The sequence below is a fragment of the Pinus tabuliformis genome, chromosome 1_2 (genome assembly GCF_031772625.1).
Source record: "Pinus tabuliformis cultivar Carrire ecotype Pingquan chromosome 1_2, CPIR1, whole genome shotgun sequence".
In the NCBI taxonomy this organism is placed as follows: Eukaryota; Viridiplantae; Streptophyta; class Pinopsida; order Pinales; family Pinaceae; genus Pinus; species Pinus tabuliformis.
Window position 1 is genome coordinate 1,115,124,018 of NC_142298.1, and position 23,251 is coordinate 1,115,147,268.

Here is a 23,251-nt window from a genome sequence, read left to right on the forward strand (position 1 = left end):
CTCACATTAAAAATTTTGGAATTCAAAACTCTTTTATTATAACAATTTCTTTTTCTTTTTTCTTTTTTTCCAGTCAAAATGCTTTCATTAATTCCTCAAAAATTTACAGCATGCATTCCATAGGCCCTCTACTCTCCCACCTTCACTTCGACCATATTTGTTAGGCATGAGAGTAGTGCAGAAACTTAAAAGATAAGTCCATTTGCTACAAAAATCGCTGAGACAGACTAACCATATTGCCCAAAAAACATACAAGACCAAAAAAAACCAACAATTTCCATTTTACATAGGGGGGTTCAAAGTGTGAGAAGCTCCTGGGACCACAGGAGGGCCATGCCCTTCGTGAGCATGACAATTATTATGAGCCAGCCTTGCCTCAATATCATCCAACCTCTCATTAGATCTGTGTTGCCTGTGGAAGACAGAAGAAATGCGCTCCAAGATCTCTCCCTAAGTGTATGGAACATCATTAATATATACAATGGCTTCATTTATATCATCATACCTTTTTTGGAGAATGATGTCAAGACTGGCATGGATGTCCCTAAATTATTATGCTACTAAGGCCAACATTGGAGGTTGCACCACACAACTTGGTGACTAAGCACAGGCATGGGCCACCTCATCTTCCAAGACGACTTCCTCTTCATTTTCTCACTACGTCACTCATTTGACCCGTTCGCCAAGCTCTCCACAAGGGTCAACTCTGCGACGTGATTGCTCGAGTTATCTCTGCATGTCTACCAAGGATCCATTGCACCAAATTTCTCCACCAGGGAGAAGCCCCATGCATTTCCTCCTTGATTATTAATCTCACCCAGGAAAGGACCCACGACTACCCAACAACTGTAATATGAAAAGATTTAGTTTAGATACCAGCTTTCAAACAAATTTACTAACTTGTCCAAGGGCAAACCCTCCTCGAGGGCTATCAAACAAGATAACCACCCGAATTTAGCACCCCAAAGCTCTGAGACACAACCTTTATTTAGAACACCACCAATGCTAAAGGAGAAACTAGCTCGGGTGGCCCAATAATGATAAAATACATATATCTGAGAGAGAGAGAATAAGGATGGGTTCCTCCTCTTACCACAATTCTCACACTAGTGTGACAACTTTTCTCTAGAATGATCTCTATCTCCTATACTTGGAGGTCCGTAGCTGTAACCTCCTTCTTAGACACTCCCAACAAATGCCCCCAACCTTTATCTCTAGGATCCCACACCCCTCTCACTGATGCTTGAACAAGTTTGGCATTACACATGATCCACTCCCGACCATCGCCTCTTAATACCAAGGTGTTCAAAGTAGCGAGCATGCATAGATAAAAAACTTGTGCCTGTTCGGCTAGAACAAAACCACTTAGCCAACCTCCCATACCAAGCAACCAAATGCAAATTATGGTGTCTCACTCAGCCAACCTCCCATACCAAAGAACCAAATGCAAAGTAAGGTGCTGAAAAGATAGGCTCTATAACTTACTAAATCCTTTCGATGGTTCTGGGCAAACGATGTCACTTGCTGAGGCCATCACCTTGCATATCTCCATGCGTCATATCACTCTATTCGACTCACGTGAGAACAATCTCCATACCACCTGCCCACCCTCCTCCACTGTACTTGCCACTGTCCTCACCCTAGCTAAACTTCATATTAAAATATTACTTCTCATTTTTAAATTGGTTATTTCTTTTAATAAATTTATTTTTCATTTCTCATAATTTAATCGTATCTTTTATAGTATTATCCCTCATTATTTTATTCCCTATATGTTTTGAATGGTTTAATTTTCATCTTATCTCTGAAAATTTATTAAACTATCACAAAATAAACATCCCAATGATAATACTGAACCATAACACTGTTAAAAAAAGATTATTTACAGGGGTAGAGGAAAGGAGACTTTCTCAAAAAAAAATGGTTGTGGTAAATGAAGGTTTAGAACCACATGACAACATAACATACTTTGTATTATATTATAAAAAAATAGGAAAATACATTCACATGATAAATTGGAGGCTGCTTCTCCAAGTAAAACACTAAAGACTTACTTCGATTTACACTTCACTAGGGTTGCGGAGTAATTGTCTGTAAAACTGGTTTTCAGTGCCCACCAATATTTCCTCCACGATTTTCTCCTCACTACCCCAGAGAGTTTCACCCTCTCTCGCTCTCTAGCTTTCCCAAAATTAGAAATGACTTTTACATCCATATTTATCTCAACATACAAATTCAACATTAATACATGATAGAGTAAATAATTAATACACAACATTGGGGATTTTACATAGTAATTAGTTTTCTGATCTTGCACGTATTGTGGAGTGTGGGCAATAGTCACGGAGTGAATGCTTTCCGGTACCTATTTACCAAAATTCATTAAGTGCTGTAAACTCTCTGTTGTGTTGCAGAATGGTCAGCGTTGTACTTTTGCTCTGACTTCAGTCCTTTCGTCTACAAACAAAATCGCAACCGTGCAGTAGTTGACTGGGCAAGCATGGTGTTTGTCAGTGTGTTTAAGGTGGTGGTTGAGATTAATATTTCCAACACTCCTCATTAATTACAATTGTCGCTATTGACAATTTCCAAAAAATATCTAGGATAAACAAAACTTTCATGTGCCAATGGCTTTGTGAAAATATCAACAAATTGTTCCTATGACCTACAATGCTACAACACAATTTCATCATTGTTAATCAACTCTCTAATAAAATGATATTTAGCATCAATATGCTTGGTCCTCTTGTGAAAAACAAAATTCTTTGACAATGCAATTGCTGATGTGTTGTCGCAAAAAATAGTTGTCATTCCCTCTTGGTCGTGGCGAAGATCCCTCAACATCCTTCTCATCCAAACTTCCTGACACATTGTTGTTGTTTCAGCGACATATTCAGCTTCTACCGTTGACAGTGACACTATTAGCTGCTTCTTGGAGGCCCATGAAATGGCTTTGGAATCCAAATGAAAAACATATCCTGATGTTCTCTTTCTGTCGTCAACTCTTCCTGCCTAATCATTGTCAGTGTAACCAACTAGCCTGAAATCACTTGTTGCAGTGTACAAAATGCCATATTGTTTTGTCCCATTGACATACCTTAGAATCTTTTTTTCCATTTTCCAATGTGTTTCCTTTGGTATCTCCATAAACCTCGACACCAAATTCATTGAATACATTATATCCAGCCTAGTGGCAGTCAAAGACATCAAGATTCCTATCATGATTTTGTATAATGTCGGATTGAAATTGTTGGTGCAATCTTCTTTGCTCCACTTCAACCCCATTACAATTGGAGTTGGTGCGAGCTTGTTGTTCTGCATTTCAAACCTCTCCAAAATGTCTGCTACATACTTTGCTTGAGAAATACAAATTCCATTTTCTGTTTGCTTCACTTCTATACCCAAAAAATATCTTAACAACCCCAAGTCAGTCATTTCAAATACATTCTTCATGACTTGTTTGAAATCAATGATGAGGAAATCATAAATGCCCGTAAAAATAAAATCATCTACATATAAGAAGACAATAAGAATCTTATCGTCGCTCTCTTTGATGTAGAGGGTAGGCTCTCTGTCACATTTTTTGAAACCATTGTCCAACAAGTAGGCATCTATCCTGTTGTACCATGCACACAGTGTTTGCTTCAGCCCATAAAGAGCTTTCCTCAACCAATACACTTTGTCTTCTTGGCCTTCTACTTCATAACTAGGCAGTTGTGCAACATACACTTACTCTTTCAACACTCCATTTAAGAACATCAATTTTACATCCATTTGATACACTTTCCATTTATGCTGCGTGATAATCACCACAACTGTACGCACTATCTCCATTCTTGCGACTGGCATGAACATCTCCACATAATCTCTTCCATGTTGTTGCTTGTACCCTTTGACAACTAGTCTTGCTTTGTGTCTTTCAATCTTTCCCTCAACGTTTCTTTTAGTCTTATAGATCTACTTCACTCCAATGACATGTTTTCCTTTTATAAGGTTCACTAACTCCCATGTGTTGTTCCTTTCTATTTCTTATATTTCTTCCTCCATTTCCGCAACCAATTTTCTTCTTTGACCACGTCTTCAAAGTGGATTGGGTTATCTACATTAAAAAACAAAGAAAATAATGAATTTAGACCAGCTATGCTATCAACTTCATCTTGGTCATAAATTTCATTTAAATTTATGAATTTTGGTCTTCTTGTGCTTGTTGAAGATGGGCTCGACATGTCACTTGGTGTTGTGCTTTGTTATGTGCTTGGAGAAACACTTACTTGACTACGTGACATTGTCCTATTATTTTTTGATGTTGTTGCTTGCTGCCCGATTTGTTGTGCTTGAATAGGAGTAGAGGGAGTCATTGTTTGCTTAGGTCAATTCCTCTTTATCCTCATGTGGTATACATGCTTTGACATTGACTGTCTTCTCTAAACTTCCATCCCATGCTTCTTCTTCTATGAACTGCACAGCTCTGCTAATTATGACCTTCTTGGTTGATGGATTGTAAAGCTTGTACGACTTGGATTCATCACTGTATCCAACAAATATGCATTTCTCCCCCTTGTTTTCCAACTTCTTCCTCAACTCATCTAGGACATGTGCATATGCCACACATCCAAAAACTCTCATGTGAGTGACATTATGCTTTCTTCCACTCCATGGCTCTTTAGGAACTATGTTCTAGATGCTTTTGGTTAGACATCTATTCAAGATATATGTTGCACATGCAACAACTTCAGCCCAATAATCATTTGGAAAATTCTTTGCCTTCAATATACTCCTTGCCATCTCCATAATGGTCCTATTCTTCCTTTCCGCTACACCATTTTTCTGAGGTGTATACCTTGTTGTAAATTGCTTGTGAATTCCATGCTCTCTACAAAATCAAAGGAAGTCATTTGAGATGTATTTTCCAACTCTATCAGTCCTGAGGACTTTGATGTAGTGTCCACTTTGCTTCTCAAGGAAGAGCCTTGTATTGACAAAAGCGCTCAAACACTTCACTTTTCTATTTTAGGAGATAGACCCATATCTTCTTCATGTAGTCATCTATGAAGGTCAAATAAATAGTGGCTGCCACCAATTGATGGTGTCTGCATTGGTCCACATAAATCTGAGTGGACAATCTCCAAAGGTGATTTTTTCCTTACTGACTTTCCTATTGGAAATGTCTCTCCATGTTGCTTGCCCAAGATACATCCTTCACATAAGCTGTCTAGTTTTTCGCAATCCATTCACCATGCCTTTCCTATGCAACAAATTCAAACCTCTAAAGTTGAGATGTCCAAATCTCAAATGCCATAACCAGTTTTCGTCTTTGACCTTTCCTTGAAAGTTTACTTATATGACAACTACATATTTTCTTCCATCCTCTTGTGAGTTCATTGATAGTTGTGCTTGTGCACCTTCTTCTTTCAAATTTGATCTTATCTTTAAGGGAAACTTTCTATTGCTTGTTATCTGAACCTTTGCAATCAGCTTTCTACTTGGAGATCTATCCAAAATTGTGCACACATCATTTTTTAAGAAAAAAATTGTAGCCCTTTTGCATGAGTTGTCTAATGCTTGTGAGGTTATGCTTTAGATCGGGGATAAAGTAAACATCTGAGATGTACTTCTTCTCCCCCTTCTTTGTAAGGATATTAAATCTTCATTTTCCCATGACAGAGGCTTTATCAGTCCCTAATTTCACTTCAAATTTCACACTTTCATATAGATTGGAAAACATTTCTATGTTCCCTGACATGTGGTTGCTACACCTTGAATCTAGATACCATATATCACTTTGTTTTTCTTGTGCTACATTACAAGCTAAAAACATGCTATCATGGTTCTGATTTTCTTTTGTGAAATTTACACTTGGTTTGTTATTAATGTTGTGTTGTGTCTTTCTACATTTATTTTCATAATGACGATACTTCTTATAGTAATGACATTGAATTTGAGATTTATCATACCTCTGACCTTGTGCTTGATTTTGGCTTGGGCCTTGAATTGGATTCTGATTGCTACCCCTTCCACTTGTGGTTGAAGGGCTGCTTCTTCCACCTCTGTGTGAGCTTCTTCCTCTTCCATTAGCATATGATCTTCCTCTGCCTCTACCTTGACCAAATGAAACTTGTGTCTTGAAGGCATGCTCCAATGAGGATCTTTTTGCTCCTTCTAGTCTATGTTCATGAGAAATCAATAATGCATGAAGTTCATCCAATGAGAACTGTGAGAGATCCTTTGTCTCTTCTATGGCCACAATAATGGCATCAAACCTTGTTGGCAGACTTCTCAAAACTTTCTCAACTATTCTCCTTTCTTCAAGTGTCTCACCATGAGACCTGATTTTGTTAGATGATCCAAAAGTAATTTATTATCATAGGTTATAAATTTGAAATAAAATAATTATTAATTTAAGAAATTAAATTAATAATTATTATTCTAGAATGATTAATTAATGGAGACAATTAGAAATTAGTATATTGTTGTAACAAGATATGACTCTCCAAATGTGTTGTATCTTAGGCTCTATTTTAGGAGATTAGTTAGCTAGTTGGTTTGAATAGCATTTAATGTAAATGGACACTTGTTATTTAATAAGTGATTCATAATTAGAGGTAGTTAGGGCATGGAGCTTATAAATAGCTCATTGTAAGAGTGTTTGGTTGTTCGGGTGTAAACTCTTGCAAATCAATTATGTAATTGTTTTTTTCTGATTAATAAAATTACGTGTCTGAGGACACTTCTGCCATTATTGTGGTATCAGAGCTCCAGTAATGTTGCAGTGGATGTGAGGAGGATCTTCCAACTCAACAAAGTCCTGGAAAACTCCATTCAGTTGGCCAGCAAATCATTGGTATGGAAATTGTACAGTTTTGTTTAAAAGGAAAATAAATTTTATCATTGATTTTAGATTTTTTAAAATCTAAAATTGATTTTTTTTATTACAAAAATAACTGCCTCTGTATCTTGAACTTTTGTTATTTCTCCTCTTCAACATGTTGTTTGGCCACGACCTTACACTCTGTGCTGAGGAATTGAGGCAACTTATAGTCGAGGAGCCCGCGATTTCGAACTCGAAACCTCTCCAAGAAGGCTGTCTACAAGATTTCGCTTGTATCTGACCGTTTTTTCATTCCGCTGTTGGTAGACGAGCAGTGGTACACGACCACATCTAAAGGGGGCCGAGGGTCGAGGTTTCCGTCGGCGACGAAAGGGATAGGAAACAGTTCTATCGGTTTTCTGCTTTGGAGATTTGACTGCGAGATTCTGACACGGTTGAGGGCTTGACATTCCAAGGAAAAAGTTTCAACAATGAACGAATTCAACACAGTTCTGTGATTAGCCACAAATTTGTGTGTGTGGAGATTGCACGCTCTGCTTTGTGTAAACCAAGTTGGTTAAGCGAAAGGAGAGCTTCCAGTACCGGGGCTATAGGATTTTCACGTGCGCCGGAACAGAAGTTTTGGATCAAGAACTTGTGTCTAGAGCGAAGCTTCTCGTCTTGCGTTGTGTAATTTAAGTCGGTCAAGCGAAAAGCTTCTCGTCTTGCGTTGTACAATTTAAGTCGGTCAAGAGAAAAGAGGAGCAGACGAAGGTTCGAGGTGCCAGGCCGCAAGATTTTCACGGCTCGGCAGCGGAAGATATTGGTAAGATCCAAGAACTTGTGTCTCGAGCAAAGCTTCTGGCCCTGCTTTTTATAATTCAGGTCCGCTAAGCGAAGGAAGCAACAGACAAATGTTTGAGTCGTAAGGCCATAAGATTTGTTTGAGCTTGGTATATACGAAGTCTTTGTGAAGAAAAGCGGTGATGTCCGAAGTAAAGCTCGTCGTCCTGCATTTTGTAGTCCAAATCTGGTAAACCAAATCTGGTAAACGGGGTCCAAAATTGTAGGCCATTATAATAATTTGGTCGGAGAAAAGTGTTGAAAGCGTTTGCCCTGCTGTAGAAGCCTACATTGCAAGCAGTGGCGCTTCCTAGAACTTTTTTTTCGATGTAATCATTTATGGTTGATGGAGTAATAAGGGTGATGTTTTGAAATTTTTTGGAGTAATAAGGAGTTTTATTTGTAATTTGTAAATTGGGGAGATAAGGTGTGTTGGGTAATTTGTTTTTAAGAAGTTTTTTGGGATCATCACATTGTAACTCAAAGCATTTTTACTTTGAGGGGGGGGTCATTTTTTTTTACCATATTGTGCAAAAGCACCATTGTAAGAAGTCAAATTTTGAAAGTTGCCTTGTAAAAATTTGAGAAATTGACTAGAGCCAAGTGCAAAGCTCAGTCAATTGTCTCTTGTTTTGACGACTATTCGAGGGTCAAGGCCAAGCCCCGATAGATCGTGTTTTTGCGTGTTGTGTTGACTATCTTTTCATTTCTGTTCTGATTCTTGGTGCGATGCTACAACGCTAAAATGTCTAAGTTGATTAATTTGTTTTCTGATTCCGACAAACTAGAAGGCACCAAATCTTATAAAACATGGCATCGTCTCATCGAAAGCACACTCATTTACAATGAATTATGGCAGGGAATATGTGATGGAGATGTTAAGCCGAATAAACCCACAGATGCAGATGCACTGGCAAAATGAGAAATCAAGAATGCTAAAGCCTTAGCTCTTATTAAATCCTCTGTGAATGATGAAATGTATGTCCATATAGAAAATGCTTTAGATGCATGGACTGCTTTGAAAATTTTTAAAGACCTCTTTGATACTTAGCCTGAATCAAAGAAAGTCGATCTACAATTAAAATTGTTGCAACGAAAATTAACTGAAGGCGGTGATGTTCTTGAATATCTCTCAAGACTTAAGAATATTAAGCAAGAAATTATTAATGCTGGTTTTCCCTCAATTGATGATAGCTTTATGGTCACAATTGTAATTGCTGGGCCTCCTTCTTCCTATGCGCATTTTTTAGAGACTTTACAAGTAACTGGGAAATTAGAAAAACTAAAGTTTGATGAACTTTGTGAAATGTTGAGTCAACATGATAAAACTTTTGGGAAGAAGAAGAAGGTTGGTGAAGATGTTTTTCTCACAGAGGCCAGCACTAGTAAGTCATCAGCAGATAGTTCTCGAGGAAGAGGCAGATGGAATCAGAATCAAACAGCACATAATCGAGGTTGAAGCCAAAGCAGAGGAAACAATTTTAACAGAGGAGGAAGAAATAATTTTCAAGGTAGAGGAAACAACCAAGGAAGAGGCAATTTTCAAGGACAAGGATATAATAGTCAAGGTAGATGACAATCTCAAAATAGAAGTCAAAGCAGAGGCAGAGGACAATCTTCAGGAAGAGGAAGAGACTTAAGTCAAATTGTGTGTCGTAGATGTAACAAAGTTGACCATTATGTTGAAGATTGTCGAACATCACTTAATAAAATTCCCAAGTTTCAACAGCATTCAGCACAATTTGCAAATGATCAAGATGAAGATAACTCAGAATATGTTTTTACTTCCTCACCAGCAACACAAATTTCATCCCATCTTAGAAGTGACTATGAAGATGCCTGGATCTTGGATTCCGGGGCAACTCAGCACATGACTTGTCGACGTGATTTTTTCTGGAATTTTCAAGATTGCCAACTTAATTCCATTTTTCTTGCTGATGATACAAAACATACTCCTTATGGAAAAGGAGTAGTAAAAGTTTTTCTCCCTGGTATTGGAGAAAAAATGATTTCCAATGTATGGTATGTACCCAGTTTCAAGAAAAATTTGCTCTCTTTAGTCACGATTCGACAAGCAGGACATCAGGTGATTATGGAAGATGGTTTAGTGAAGATTAATTCAGTGAAAAAGAACTTGAAAACAATCATGACAAGTTATGAAGATCGAAAACTATTACGGATGAAAGGGACAGTTATTCCAAGGCATTCTGATTTTGCAGGGGCAGTGACTACAGGTATTTCACCTATAAGACTATGGCATGTAAGATATGGACATTTGAATTTTGACAGTCTTTCTCGATTGCAGAAACAAGGAATGGTTAAAGGACTTCCCACATTCAAAAGGGAAAATGCAAAATGTGAAGCTTGCATTTATGGCAAACAAAATCGAGAAAGTTTTCCAACAAGTTCATGGCGTGCAAACAAGTGGCTACAACTAGTTCACAGTGATGTTTGTGGTCCACTACAAACTTCATTTGGTGGTTGCAAATATTTCTTACTATTCATTGATGATTTTGAGCAGAATGACTTGGGTTTACTTCTTGAAGAACAAGTCAGAAGTATTTGATAAGTTTAAAATTTTTCGCCAACTTGTTGAAAATGAAGTCAAAGAAAAGATAGGTACTCTCAGGACAGATAATGGGGCATAATTCACTTCAAATGAATTCAAAACTTATTGCAGTGAAAATGGCATAAGACGACATCTCACTAATGTTTACACTCCACAGCAAAATGGAGTAGTCGAAAGAATGAATCGCACTTTGTTAGGAATGGCGAGATCCATGTTAACATTCAAGAGGTTAAGTCCAACATATTGGGCGAAAGCAATACATACAGCTGTCTACTTAAGAAACAGATCTCCAACTACTTCTTTAGACGGAATCACACCTTATGAAGCTTGGTTTGGTTTCAAACCTCGAGTTAAACATCTTAGAGTTTTTGGGTCAGTTTTTTATGCCTTATTTCCGAAAGAAAAACGAACTAAGCTTGACTCAAGAAGTTTAAAATGTACAATGATTGGCTATTCTAATGAGAAGAAAGGGTATCGTCTTTTGACCAATGGAAAATTCATTGTGAGCAGGGATGTCATTTTTGATGAAACAGAGAGTAAGAGTGCTGAAGAAATTGAAAATCTTTATCACAAATTAGAAACTAAGGGAAGTAAAAGAAATGGAAAAATTCAAATTCAACCAACTTCACCAAATTGGTATGAACTTGATTTTCCTTCCTCTGACGATGAGTCATCCAGTCCGTCTACATCAACAACACCATCTGGGTATTCTAGCAGTTCATCCGCATCTCCAAGTAGCAGTAGTTCTTCTGACAGTGATTCTCCACATTCTTCACCTGAATGACGAACATCAGTTTATATTAATCCTCTTTACAATGATGGGGACTTTATAGAAGCGCAAACAAGTGAGCACCAACTTCCGAAATTGGCAGTTCAACTTCTGAAAGATGTAAAGCCTGATGAACAGAATAAAACTGGCACCAGAAGGGCACATAGAAGTGAACGCAATTTTTCCTTGATAGCAAATGATTTTACGGAACCTTCCACATACAAAGAGGCAGTAAAACATAAAGAATGGCAACAGGCTATGGTTGAAGAATATCAAGCAGTAATTGATAACAACACTTGGAAACTTATTGATTGTCCAACAAATGTTAAACCCATAGGCTGTAAATGGGTTTACAGAATTAAGTATAATCAGAAGGGTGAACTTGAAAAGTATAAAGCACGACTTGTCGCAAAGGGTTTTGCGCAGTAGGAAGGCATTGATTATGAATAAACTTTTGCTCCAACAGCTAAATGGAACACCATCCGATTAACACTTGCATTGGTCGCTCAAAAAGGATGGAAAGCTCATCAAATGGATGTGAAAAGTTCTTTTCTCAACGGGGATTTACAGGAGGAAATGTATATGACCCAACCACCAGGTTTTGAAGTTGAAGGACAAGAACATAAAGTCTGCAAATTGATCAAGGCTTTATATGGATTAAAACAAGCTCCCCGAGCTTGGTATGCAAAGATGGATGAATACCTTAAGAAAGTTGGTTTTCAACGAAGTGAATCTGATGATATTTTGTATGTGCGACAATAGGGAAAATATCTGGTAATTCTTGTTATGTATGTAGATGATTTGATCATTACTGGCAACCATGATGATCATATTGCACAGGTAAAAAGGGAGTTACATGCAGGATTTAAGATGACAGATTTGGGATTACTTCACTACTATCTTGGAGTTGAAGTCTTCCAACGTCCACATCATATTTTCATTTCTCAGAGTAAGTATGCCGCAGAGGTTCTTCAGCGATTTGGCATGCAAGATTGCAAGCTCGTTCTCACCCCCATGGAGCAAAACTTGAAACTTTCAAAATTTGAAGGGGGGGAAAGGTGGACAGTACAACTTACAGATAGTTGATTGGCAGCTTGATTTATTTGACAAATATTCGTCCCGATCTATCTTATGCAGTCAATATTCTTTCACGTTTTATGCAGGAACCACGAGACAGCCACTGGAATGCAGCCAAAAGAGTTCTTCGATATATCCAAGGAACAAAAGATTTTGGTCTTCTTTACACAAAGACTAAAAATTTTGTACTTGGTGGATATTCTGATGCCGACTTTGCTGGGAGTATTTATGATCGAGCATCAACATCAGGTTATTTAATGAACATGGGATCAGCAGCAATATCTTGGAGTTGTAAGAAACAAGCTACAGTGGCCACTTCTTCAGCAGAAGCAGCGTACATTTCAGCATGGGAAGCAGCATGTGAAATTGTTTGGTTGCGCAGAATTTTGCAAGACTTGGGCATTTCTCAGGCAGAAGCTACATCATTATTGACAGCCAGTCAGCCATCAAACTTGCCAAGAACCCAATTTTTCATTCAAAGACAAAGCATGTGGACACCAAGTATCATCATATCAGATCTCTCATTGCCAAAGATGTCCTCAAGCCAGTTTATTGTCCTTCCGAAGATCAGATCTCCGACATTTTCACGAAACCGCTTGGCAGAATAAAATTTACTAAGTTCAGGGATGAACTTGGTATCTGTTGTAATGTATCTTTGGATCATAGGGGGGAATGTTAGATGATCCAAAAATAATTTATTATCATAGGTTATAAAATTGAAATAAAATAATTATTAATTTAAGAAATTAAATTAATAATTATTATTCTAGAATGATTAATTAATGGAGACAATTAGAAATTAGTATATTGTTGTAACAAGATATGACTCTCCAAATGTGTCGTATCTTAGGCTCTATTTTAGGAGATTAGTTAGCTAGTTGGTTTGAATAGCATTTAATGTAAATGGACACTTGTTATTTAATAAGTGATCCATAATTAGAGGTAGTTAGGGCATGGAGCTTATAAATAGCTCATTGCAAGAGTGTTTGGTTGTTCGGGTGTAAACTCTTGCAAATCAATTATGTAATTTTTTTTTTCTGATTAATAAAATTACGTGTCTGAGGACACTTCTGCTATTAGATTTGAGTAACAAACCCAATTACATGTGTAAAAAACGAGTCTGAGACTCTTTCATACAAAGTGTTTCAAATTATCTTCTCAACATTTGCAGCTTTGTTGTTTTGACTTTTGCCATGCCTTGGTAGGTTGTCTCGAGGGTGTCACATGCCTTCTTGGACTTCGTTGCTGCTGCAACCCTTGGGAAAATACTTTCATGAACTGCTTGAAAAATGTAGAAGAGAGCTTTTGCATCCTTCTTCCTATTTCCCCTCAACAAATACCTTTCTGCTTGAGACAAGGCATTGTATGCTGAGGGTGTCACATGCCTTCTTGGACTTCGTTGCTGCTGCAACCCTTGGGAAAATACTTTCATGAACTGCTTGAAAAATGTAGAAGAGAGCTTTTGCATCCTTCTTCCTATTTCCCCTCAACAAATACCTTTCTGCTTGAGACAAGGCATTGTACGCTGTTGCATTTGCTGGTTTTGAAAACCATTCTCCAGCAAATCCCAAATGTCTTGAGACGAAAGCAGGGCCTTCATTGTAATAGCCCAATAATTATAATTTTTGCCATTAATGAGGCTTGTGCTTGATGTTGCCATTTCTAGGTGTGAAAAAAAAACTTTCTCCCTGCTTACACTAACAGAGTTTAAAGTTCTAATACCATTTGTGGTAGATCTACTCATGAAGGTCTAGAACCACATCCCAACATAACATACTTTGTATTATATTATAAAACATAGGAAAATACATTCTCATGATAAATTGGACACTGCTACTCCAAGTAAAACATAAAAGACTTATTGAGATTTAAGCTTCACGGCGGTAGATGTACTCATGAAGGTTTAGAACCACATCCCAACATAACATACTTTGTATTATATTATAAAACATAGGAAAATACATTTGCCTAATAAATTGGACACTGATACTCCAAGTAGGACACAAAAGACTTACTGAGATTTAAGCTTCATTGGGGTTGCGGAGTAATTGTGTGTAACACTGGTTTTCACGCGCCCACCAATATTTCCTCCACGATTTTCTCATCACTACCTCACACACTTTCACCCTCTCTATAATTAATACCCAAAATGGGCCATTTTACATGGTAATTGGTTTTCCGATCTTGCAGGTGTTGTGGAGTGTAGGCAACAGTGGCCGCTAAGTGAATGCTTACTTAGACCTATTTACCAAAACCAAAATTCAAGTGCCTTAAACTCTTTGCTGTGTTACGTTACGGAATAGTAAGCCTTCTACTTTTGCACTTCTGCTCTGACTTAGTCCTTTCCCTGCTAACAAAATGGCAATGGTGCGATAGTTAACTCGGCAAACGTTTTTGTTAGTGTGTTTAAAGCCGTGATTGACATTAATATTTCCAACAAAAACCACCTCCTTAAAAATTCACAATTCTTGATCATCGATATCATTGTAAAATATTGTATTTAAATCAAAGTCATTGCAATTATTTTCTGCTGACCTTGCTAAAGTGAATGTAATATTCATCTGCCTCTCCGCCCCGGTGTGTCTGCTAGCGAGTGAAATAAACTTTTAATATTGCACACGATTTACAATACGCAACGCTTCGTAAATAACACCAAAATCGTTTCAGGATCAGCGGCTGCTTCTAATTTCCACGAGGAACGCCGGAGCACTGTATAAAAAAATTGTGGAACAATGGGTAAAATTCACCATGACAAAAGAGGTTGCTGGAATATGGCGCCAGTGGGCGTGCTCTTATGTTTAATGCCTGTCATTAGCGCTCAACCAGGTATGTGATCCAACAGCTAATGAGTGTATTTTCTGCGCTTTAGATACGGTTTTTCTGCGCTTTAGATCCTCACTTGATATCTTGTTGCAGACATTATGTTTTGATTTGCTAAGTGATTTCCTAAGTTACTGGTGGTGTGGCAGGATTTCTGAGTATTAGTTGCGGAGGGAGAACGAATTACACTGAAGATAATATAACATGGGTCACTGATGCTCCTTACATAGACGTCGGCGAGACAGCCGACATAGGGAACGCCTCTCAGGGAGCCTACGGTTCTTACTTGCACCACCTGCGTTTATTCCCAAAACCCCTCAACAAGTCTTGCTATCAGCTGCCTGTGTCCCCTAATGTGCCGTACCTCCTCCGATTATGGTTTGCTGTTGGAAATTACGATGGATTCACAGAATTGCCAAGCTTTTCTTTCTCTATTGAGACGCCCGGTTTGTTGGCTGTGGTACAGATAACAACCCGGGATGTAGATGCAGATTATTATGAAAGAATATTTGTTAGTTCTGGCACTATGCTCTGCGTTTGCTTGATCAGGACCTTGGAGTCTGATGATCCATTTATTTCTGCCATTGAATTGAGAACCTTCCAAGATGGCATGTATGGAGAAGTTAAGCCAGGAACAATGTCGTGGCCAGGCACATATGATGTCGGTGGAGAATCTCCTATTAGGTATGAAATTTATACATTTACAATCTCCTAAACCTAAAGATGTGTGCCAGAACCTAAACAACGCCTTATATAGAATATGCTGATAGATAGATAGATTGATCCTACGCCTTGAGACTGGCACTATGTCAAAAAATTCAATTTTTATCAATACTGCTTATGTCAAGTATTGAATATGCTGATAGATAGATACATTAATCCTACGCCTGCTTTTGTCGAGTATTGAGCTGAATAGTTTCTTTTTCTGGTTAATTACGCAGATATCCTCAAGACAAATTCGACCGCATCTGGACCAATAAATATTTAGATGCTACAACTACGTCAGATGTTGTAATTTCGCAAGAGGCCATTTTAACGCACAATACCAAAGACCTTCCTCCCACTGCTGTCATGCAAACAGCGTGGCTTGGAAACAGCAGGGACATCAATATTACATCTTCCCGTTACGGTACCAGACCATTACTGCTGTTGTATTTTGCAGAGATCAAGAAGGTCAATACCTCTGAATCGAGATCTTTTTACGTGGAGATTAATGGTGAAACACGGACAGAAATCATTACTCTCGCGCCTAATTATTCCACCCTTGAGCTAACATTCGTCCCCTATCAAATACATTCCTTTAACATCGTGAAGGCCCCTAAATCTACCCTTGGTCCAATACTAAACGCCTTTGAGTATCATTGGCTATATGACACGGATGAGGCAACGTATTCTCAGGATAGTAAGTGGCTTACTAAACTTCTCGTACTGAAATTACCAAATTATATGTCTCTTCATTCAATTCCTAACCCAGTACTTCTTTAATTGCAGTTGACGCTCTTCACTCTATCAAAATAAATTTTGACATCAAAGATTGGATTTCCGATCCTTGCTATTTGTTCCCGTGGAAGGGTATTGTCTGTGATAACAGTTCTTCGCCTATAAGAATTTCCGAAATGTAAGCTCACTCTTCCATTTGAAATCATAAAACTCACCAAAATTTTCGTTAAAATTGTATGAGCTCACCATAATCTTCTTGTTGCCAGCAATTTGTCAGGCAGGAATCTTGCAGGATCGATGCCTAGCAGTATTGGACAATTGGCCGCCTTAGTTAATCTGTAAGCAGAATTTTGACTGTTCTTTTATGTGTAACCCTGTGTGAAAAATCCTGAAAAGATATGTACAACAAAACCCAATCTAGATTATAGCATCAATGCTTGTTGCTTCACTTTGGTTGGTTATGGAATGTCCATAGAATGAAGTTTTCAGGAGATTATTAATTTGGTAATATGTAATTTTTAATGAAGTTCGGTAAAAAGAAATGTATATTTTTATATTAGAATTTTTTTTTTCTTTTTGTTTATTTGGTTTTTTAGATCTCTTCCGATACCAATTTGTTAGAAAAATAGAGAGGAGAAATACAATAATTAACACACACAAGTTAGAGGAACTGCTGCATATCAAAGAGGAGAAACACAATAATTAACACACACAAACCATAGGAACTGTTGTATACCAATTTGTTGCAAAGACAGAGAGAAAAAACACAATAATTAACACACACAAACCATAAGTGTTACCGCTCTTCAATTGATTACACAAAACTTTTTGATCATTACAATGAACAGGGGAATGGTATTTAAACCTTTTCATACTAAAGACTCGGTTAAAATAACTTGACATACAGTCACTTACTAAATTCAACCTTTCCAAATATAAGGTAAACTCAAATGGCTAATATTAAACTCGACTTAACTCACACTAACTCAGCTAAACTGAGACTCTAAATCTGAACTGCATTCCATGCTGGAGTAATTATTATTTCCAACAATTTACAAAGGAAGAACAAAATTGAAATGCTTTGTCTTTGAATATTATATATTATATCAAGCCTTAAACATATTCAATGTTGATGTTGAAATCAACAGGTCACTGGACAATAATGATATAATTGGAACTTTGCCAGATTTATCCAATTTAACCATGTTGGAGAGGCTGTAAGTTTTTTCTCAATTTATTATATTCATTTTGCAGTACCCATTTCTTAAATTTGACAGAAAATTTTGCATTAATTGCTATGCAGATATCTCCAAAACAACAACCTGAGCGGTAGTGTTCCAGAGTGGCTATCTGAACTGAAAAATCTTAAAGAGTTGCAAGTCTCACTCCCATTTCTTGTTCAATGTTAAATAAAATCAGTTTATAATATTTCTAATGAAATGTTCTTTATTTTTTATTACAGGAATATAGACAACAATGATTTCAGCGGTGCAATTCCTGCCAATCTTTTGCTCGATTGTTCGTTGAAATTCAGGTATTATATTTCCGCACAAATTCCCTTTCTAGATATTTTCCGGATCATGATTAAATAGAAATGCCACATAGTAATCATGAATAGTTCAAATTCTCATCATCTTTCTGCATTACGTTCATTAAAAATCTCTCTTTATTATGTTTCAGTTATTCTGGAAACCGCTACCTACCTATGGATAAGAGGGAATGTACTCCAAAGAAATCAAAAAATAATATGTCGAAGGTGGTCCTTGTAACAACACTCAGTGGAATTGTCACTCTAGCGTTGATAGCAGGTATTGTTGTGTATTTCAAACTGAGGCGAAAGGAAGCAGGGGTTACAAACAACAACAGATTGGTGAAAACAGAAACGAAGCCTTTCTTGTACCAAGGTCAATATTAGAAGATTATTATGCTATATAATGGAAATGTATCTTATAGATGAGAAATGATTATGATTTTATTTCATAACAGAATTGGTATAAATACGACTTTTAAATTTTGTGTGTAAAAATTCCAAATTTTCATTTATATAACAAACGAGTTTTGCCATAGTAAAATATTAAGTTTAAGCTATATGAAGAGATTGCAGAGTCGTCAATGATTATTGTGCCAAATCCATCAAAGCCCCGCGCTTTCACTTCAGATGAAATGTTTGCTGCAACAAACAACTTCAGAAGAGAGATCGGACGAGGGGGATTTGGACCGGTGTTCTATGGTGAGTTGCCCGAAGGGAAATATATTGCTGTAAAAGTGCTTTCCTCTTCGTCCAGCCAAGGAGTTGAAGAGTTCTTGAATGAGGTAAAATATAAGCTCAATTTACAGGTTTTGCTGTGTTCTGTTTGGAAGTGTATTGATTCATCAAAATTGTTAGCCAAATGTGAAAAAAAAAGTTGGATTTTTAGTTAAATTTTATACTTGAGTTGATGTAGAGTGTAAATCCAAGCATTCCAATTGTTAACTTTACTCTGTGACCATAAGAAAAGACTCAAATTTTATATTTAAAAATTCATACAATTTATACTTGACTGCATGACTATAAATTATATGTATGCCATGAACAGGTTGATCTTCTTTCTAAAATCAATCATAGAAACTTGGTATCTTTGCTGGGATATTGTAACCAATCGGGCCAAGTTATGCTTATCTACGAGTACATGTCAGGAGGGTCGCTAATGGACAAGCTTTATGGTAAATTATATGGCTTGATGATCTTTTTGTTTGCGTGGATAGAATAGCCAAAGTAACCTACCTGCATTTGATTTTTATTCTCTTCACACCTTTTGTTCTCTTCACGGGTGTGAATGCAGGAAATTCAGAACTAAATTGGAAAATAAGACTCAAAATAGCTTTGGATGCAGCTCATGGTAAGTATAAGAGTAAAATAATAGTAGATAATATAAATTATCAGTATTATTAAGGGGAGAAACTATTTATAGTGATTAAAACTGTTTTACAGAACTTTAGTGTAAGCTGAGCACAACTTGACTGTTAGTATTTTATAGATAAATAAATGTTTTTAAAAGTGAATTACTTATATATATTGAATAGTTTATTTAAACGGTTTAAATTTAAGTTTAAACCAAAAAAAATTGATTAAAAAATCAAAATTAATGAGAAAAATAATTGTGAAAAAGATCATTTTTTAAAAATTAGAATATATATATAAATATATCATCTAATTAACATCATATTTGTATGTCAAGGTTTGGAATATCTGCATACCGGCTGCATTCCTAAGATAATTCACAGGGACATCAAAACCGCCAACATACTTATAGACAGCAATATGAATGGAAAATTAGCCGATTTTGGTATTTCAAGGATGACGACTGATGAGAAGGCCACTCATGTTACCACTCTAGTGAAAGGAACGCCCGCATACCTAGATCCAGAGTACATCCTAACCCAAATAACTGAACTTATTCTCTATGCAATATTCTTTAATATTCTTTATGTTAATGAATTCAATTCGTTACTTTGAGTATATGTAGTTTTTCTGCCGTGCTTTCAATTATGTTCTTCAAGAGAACAGCCAATCTCAAGTTTTATTAAAAGTAAGTTGATGAGGGGAATACTTTGACAGGTATTCCTACACTAAAAAGTTGACAGAGAAGAGTGATGTGTATAGTTTTGGAGTGGTTTTGTTAGAGATCATATGCGGTAGAAAAGCCATAGAAAAAGATGTACACTGGGTAAGAAATCTTCTCACGAATCATCCAACGTTTAAATAGAAATATTTTGCACGACAAGTTTTCAATGATTTTTTTTGAATATTTACAGGTGACACCGTATCTATTGGATATGGATAAAAATGCGTGTATTACAACAGAAATTATAGACCAGAGGTTGGGTAGTGAAGGTTACAACATGAAATCCATCACTCGTGTGGCCAAAGTCGCGATGAGATGTGTTGAGGCTGAACCGTCTTCCAGGCCGAGCATGAGTGACGTAGTGGAAGAGCTGAAGAAGGCTCTGAAAATTGAGAATAAGGCTTCCATTTCAGAGGAGATTCGCATCGAAGAGGGGGATTCGAGTAAAGGCAAGGGAATGGAGTGGACCGATAGCACCTTCAACATTTCAAAAGCAGAAGAAGATCAGTTCGCGAAGAAGTAAAAGTGGATGTGGATGTGGATGTGGATTGAATGTCAAATCCAGGGGACTCTTCTATCATGTAACTCAATGACTACTTTGCAGTTTTGAATTTGCAACTTGATTAGGCCTATGTTATAATATTATTGCATATTTCAAGAATTTGACAGTTAATTTTTTTTATCTCCCATCCACACAAATCAAGAACTTATCCTTGTTTTTAAATTCCAAGGAACTTTAGTTGTTTAACTGATTGACATGACCACTAACGCTTATAAAATTTAATTGTTTGACGGATTGGCCTGAACATTGCTATTTATACAATTTAAAATAAAATTGATTGAGTAGGGGTCTCATAGTTGGATAAGGAAATTTGGTCCTTTATAGATTTTGTGGTCCAATTCTAAACCGAGATTTTGTGGTCCAATTCTAAACTAAATTATATATACTTAAAAACTACTCTAGACATGGCATAGTGATTAGATAGAAAAGTTTAATTCCTTATAAATTTTGAGTCCAGTCCCAGACAGAACCTTAACCTTATACCTAAAAACTACTCTAGACAAGATTTCTTCACTTAAAAAAAAACGATTGATACAGCTTGAGACACAGATTTCCGACAAAGGCACGTGGAACATTCATAGTTAGGAAGAGGTTTATGGAACGAATTTAATTACATCTCGAATTTTTTTTTTTAGCGTAGGTGGGGAGGTGTTCGAACAAATTCTATTACTATATCAGTAAGGTTTGTTGGAACACACGTTTTAAATCTTTCAATGACGACAAAAAGTTTTAAATAAAATATTATTTTAATTATTTAAAATATTAAAATATTCATATTTAAAGAATAATCAAATAAATGTTTGAAATTTTAATAAAATTAATATCTAATTTATTTTATAATTTTAAATGTATAATGTTTGTTTGATGGATTATATATATTTTAATAATACTAAATTATTGGATCCTTCTTTTTTTGAGAGTTTCAAAAGTAACAAAAATAATATTATAAATTGTTTTAGAAAAGTAAATATCTTTAAAATATCTATACAAACAAAGATGTAATTTATGTATTTATATGATGAATAATGTATAGGAATTGCGTTTTCTATTTTTATTTTGAGGGTATTTAACAATCTTACGTAATAATGGGAATTATATTAACTTTAAATTTTACTAGAACAGGAAAAGTGTAATAGATTTCAAGGTTTTTGTGGAAGAATAATAATTTTATCAAAATATTATAAAACAGGTGTCATTATAAAAATTCATAGCCATTGAGCCAAATATTTTTGTGAACATCCATATAAGAGAAGATGTAATCTATGTATCTACATGATGCACGAGATTTGTATTTTATTGTCATATTTTAAACATACTCAGTCTTATTTAACTAAAGTCATATTCATTTTAAATCTTATTAAAATAAAAAGAATTAAAACATTTTAAAAGCTTTCTAAAAAACAAATCATTCTATCAAAATACTATAAAAACATATATCATGCAAAAAAAAAACACTTTTTATACATTAATTTTAAATAAAGATACCAATCATAGAATTAATATATCAGTCTCACATCTATCATATCTAAAAAACATTGAAAAAAAATTATATCAAATGTAGAAAAAAAAAAATCAAAATTATAAAATTTATAATTTTTTATTTTATAAATCTTACACAATATTCTTTAAAAACAAAATAATATATTGTATCCGATAATAAGAAAACTAATAAGCCAATATAATTATAGTAAAAAATTTAAAATACTAATCTATATGTATATGTATGTAAATTTGAAATATATTAAACATCTTAAAAGACTTATAAAACAATTAATATTCCAAAATCATAAATTAAATTATTATGTTTTATTAATTCATATATACATTATTATCTAGTTTACAAGTTGATTTTATAAATTAATAAATAGAAATTTAAGTCATAAATCTTTTTATATATCTATATCTATATATTTATGCACAATAAACAAAAAGTCACATGATGGTAATTTTATATTTTATAAATCTTACAAAATATTCTCTAAAAATAAATGAAATAGTATATTTTATTGAATAATAAGAAAACTAATAAACCAAAATTGTTATAATAAAAAATTTAGAATACTAATTTATATGTATGTAAACATGGAATATATTAAACATCTTAAAATATTTATAAAGCAATTAGTATTTCAAAATCATATTTTAAATTAATGTGTTTCATTAATTAATATATGTGTTATTATGTAATTTACAAATTGATATTATAAATTAATAAATAGATAATTAACTAGTAAATCTTCATCTACCTATTTGTATAAATTCATATATATATGTTCTTGCACAATAAACAAAAAGCCACGTGATATCAATGTGAAAAAAGCAAGAACATTGCCAATGTGCAAAAGGAAAAAACAGTAACATTACCACCACATAACTCTTGTTTATATTAAAATAGTTATGTAAACATTTTCATAACTTTACCCCTAATTTCATTGTATTTTGTACATTATATAAAATTCTTTCTTAACATGTTGCAATACTACATTTTTAAACATGCTTTTATATTTTTGGATAAGGTTTCCATTACATTTTTAAACATACTTTTATATTTTTGGATAAGGTTTCCATTACATTTTTAAACATACTTTTATATTTTTGGATAAGGTTTCCATTACATTTTTAAACATACTTTTATATTTTTGGATAAGGTTTCCATTATCTTTACACAAAAATCCATAATGAAATTATTAATTAGAGCTTTCACTTTTTCATTACTTTCCATTGTTGTTATAAATAGCCTTTAGAATTTTTTTTATAT

General features: G+C 35.2%; 2 protein-coding genes across 4 annotated transcripts in view; both read left to right on the plus strand.

Annotated features, from left to right (window-relative positions):
- LOC149210047 (putative LRR receptor-like serine/threonine-protein kinase At1g67720) overlaps positions 1–20,550 on the plus strand; it is a 117,568-nt gene extending 97,018 nt beyond the window's left edge. The window contains exon 15 of one of the 3 annotated variants that reach the window (XM_089396583.1): positions 20,122–20,550. In XM_089396583.1, coding sequence (XP_089252709.1) covers positions 20,122–20,454 — 333 coding nt within the window. In that variant the 3' untranslated portion in view covers positions 20,455–20,550. The remainder of the gene's footprint in view (positions 1–20,121) is intronic. The other 2 variants (XM_089396582.1, XM_089396584.1) reach the window with 2 other exon arrangements.
- On the plus strand, positions 14,665–17,746 carry LOC149210048 (putative LRR receptor-like serine/threonine-protein kinase At1g67720). The gene is made up of 6 exons (XM_089396586.1): positions 14,665–14,892; positions 15,036–15,570; positions 15,828–16,288; positions 16,378–16,504; positions 16,593–16,664; positions 17,475–17,746. The coding sequence occupies exons 1-6, from the start codon at positions 14,799–14,801 to the stop codon at positions 17,545–17,547; spliced, it is 1,362 nt and encodes a 453-aa protein (XP_089252712.1). The 5' UTR covers positions 14,665–14,798; the 3' UTR covers positions 17,548–17,746.
- Positions 20,551–23,251: the final 2,701 nt, after the last annotated feature.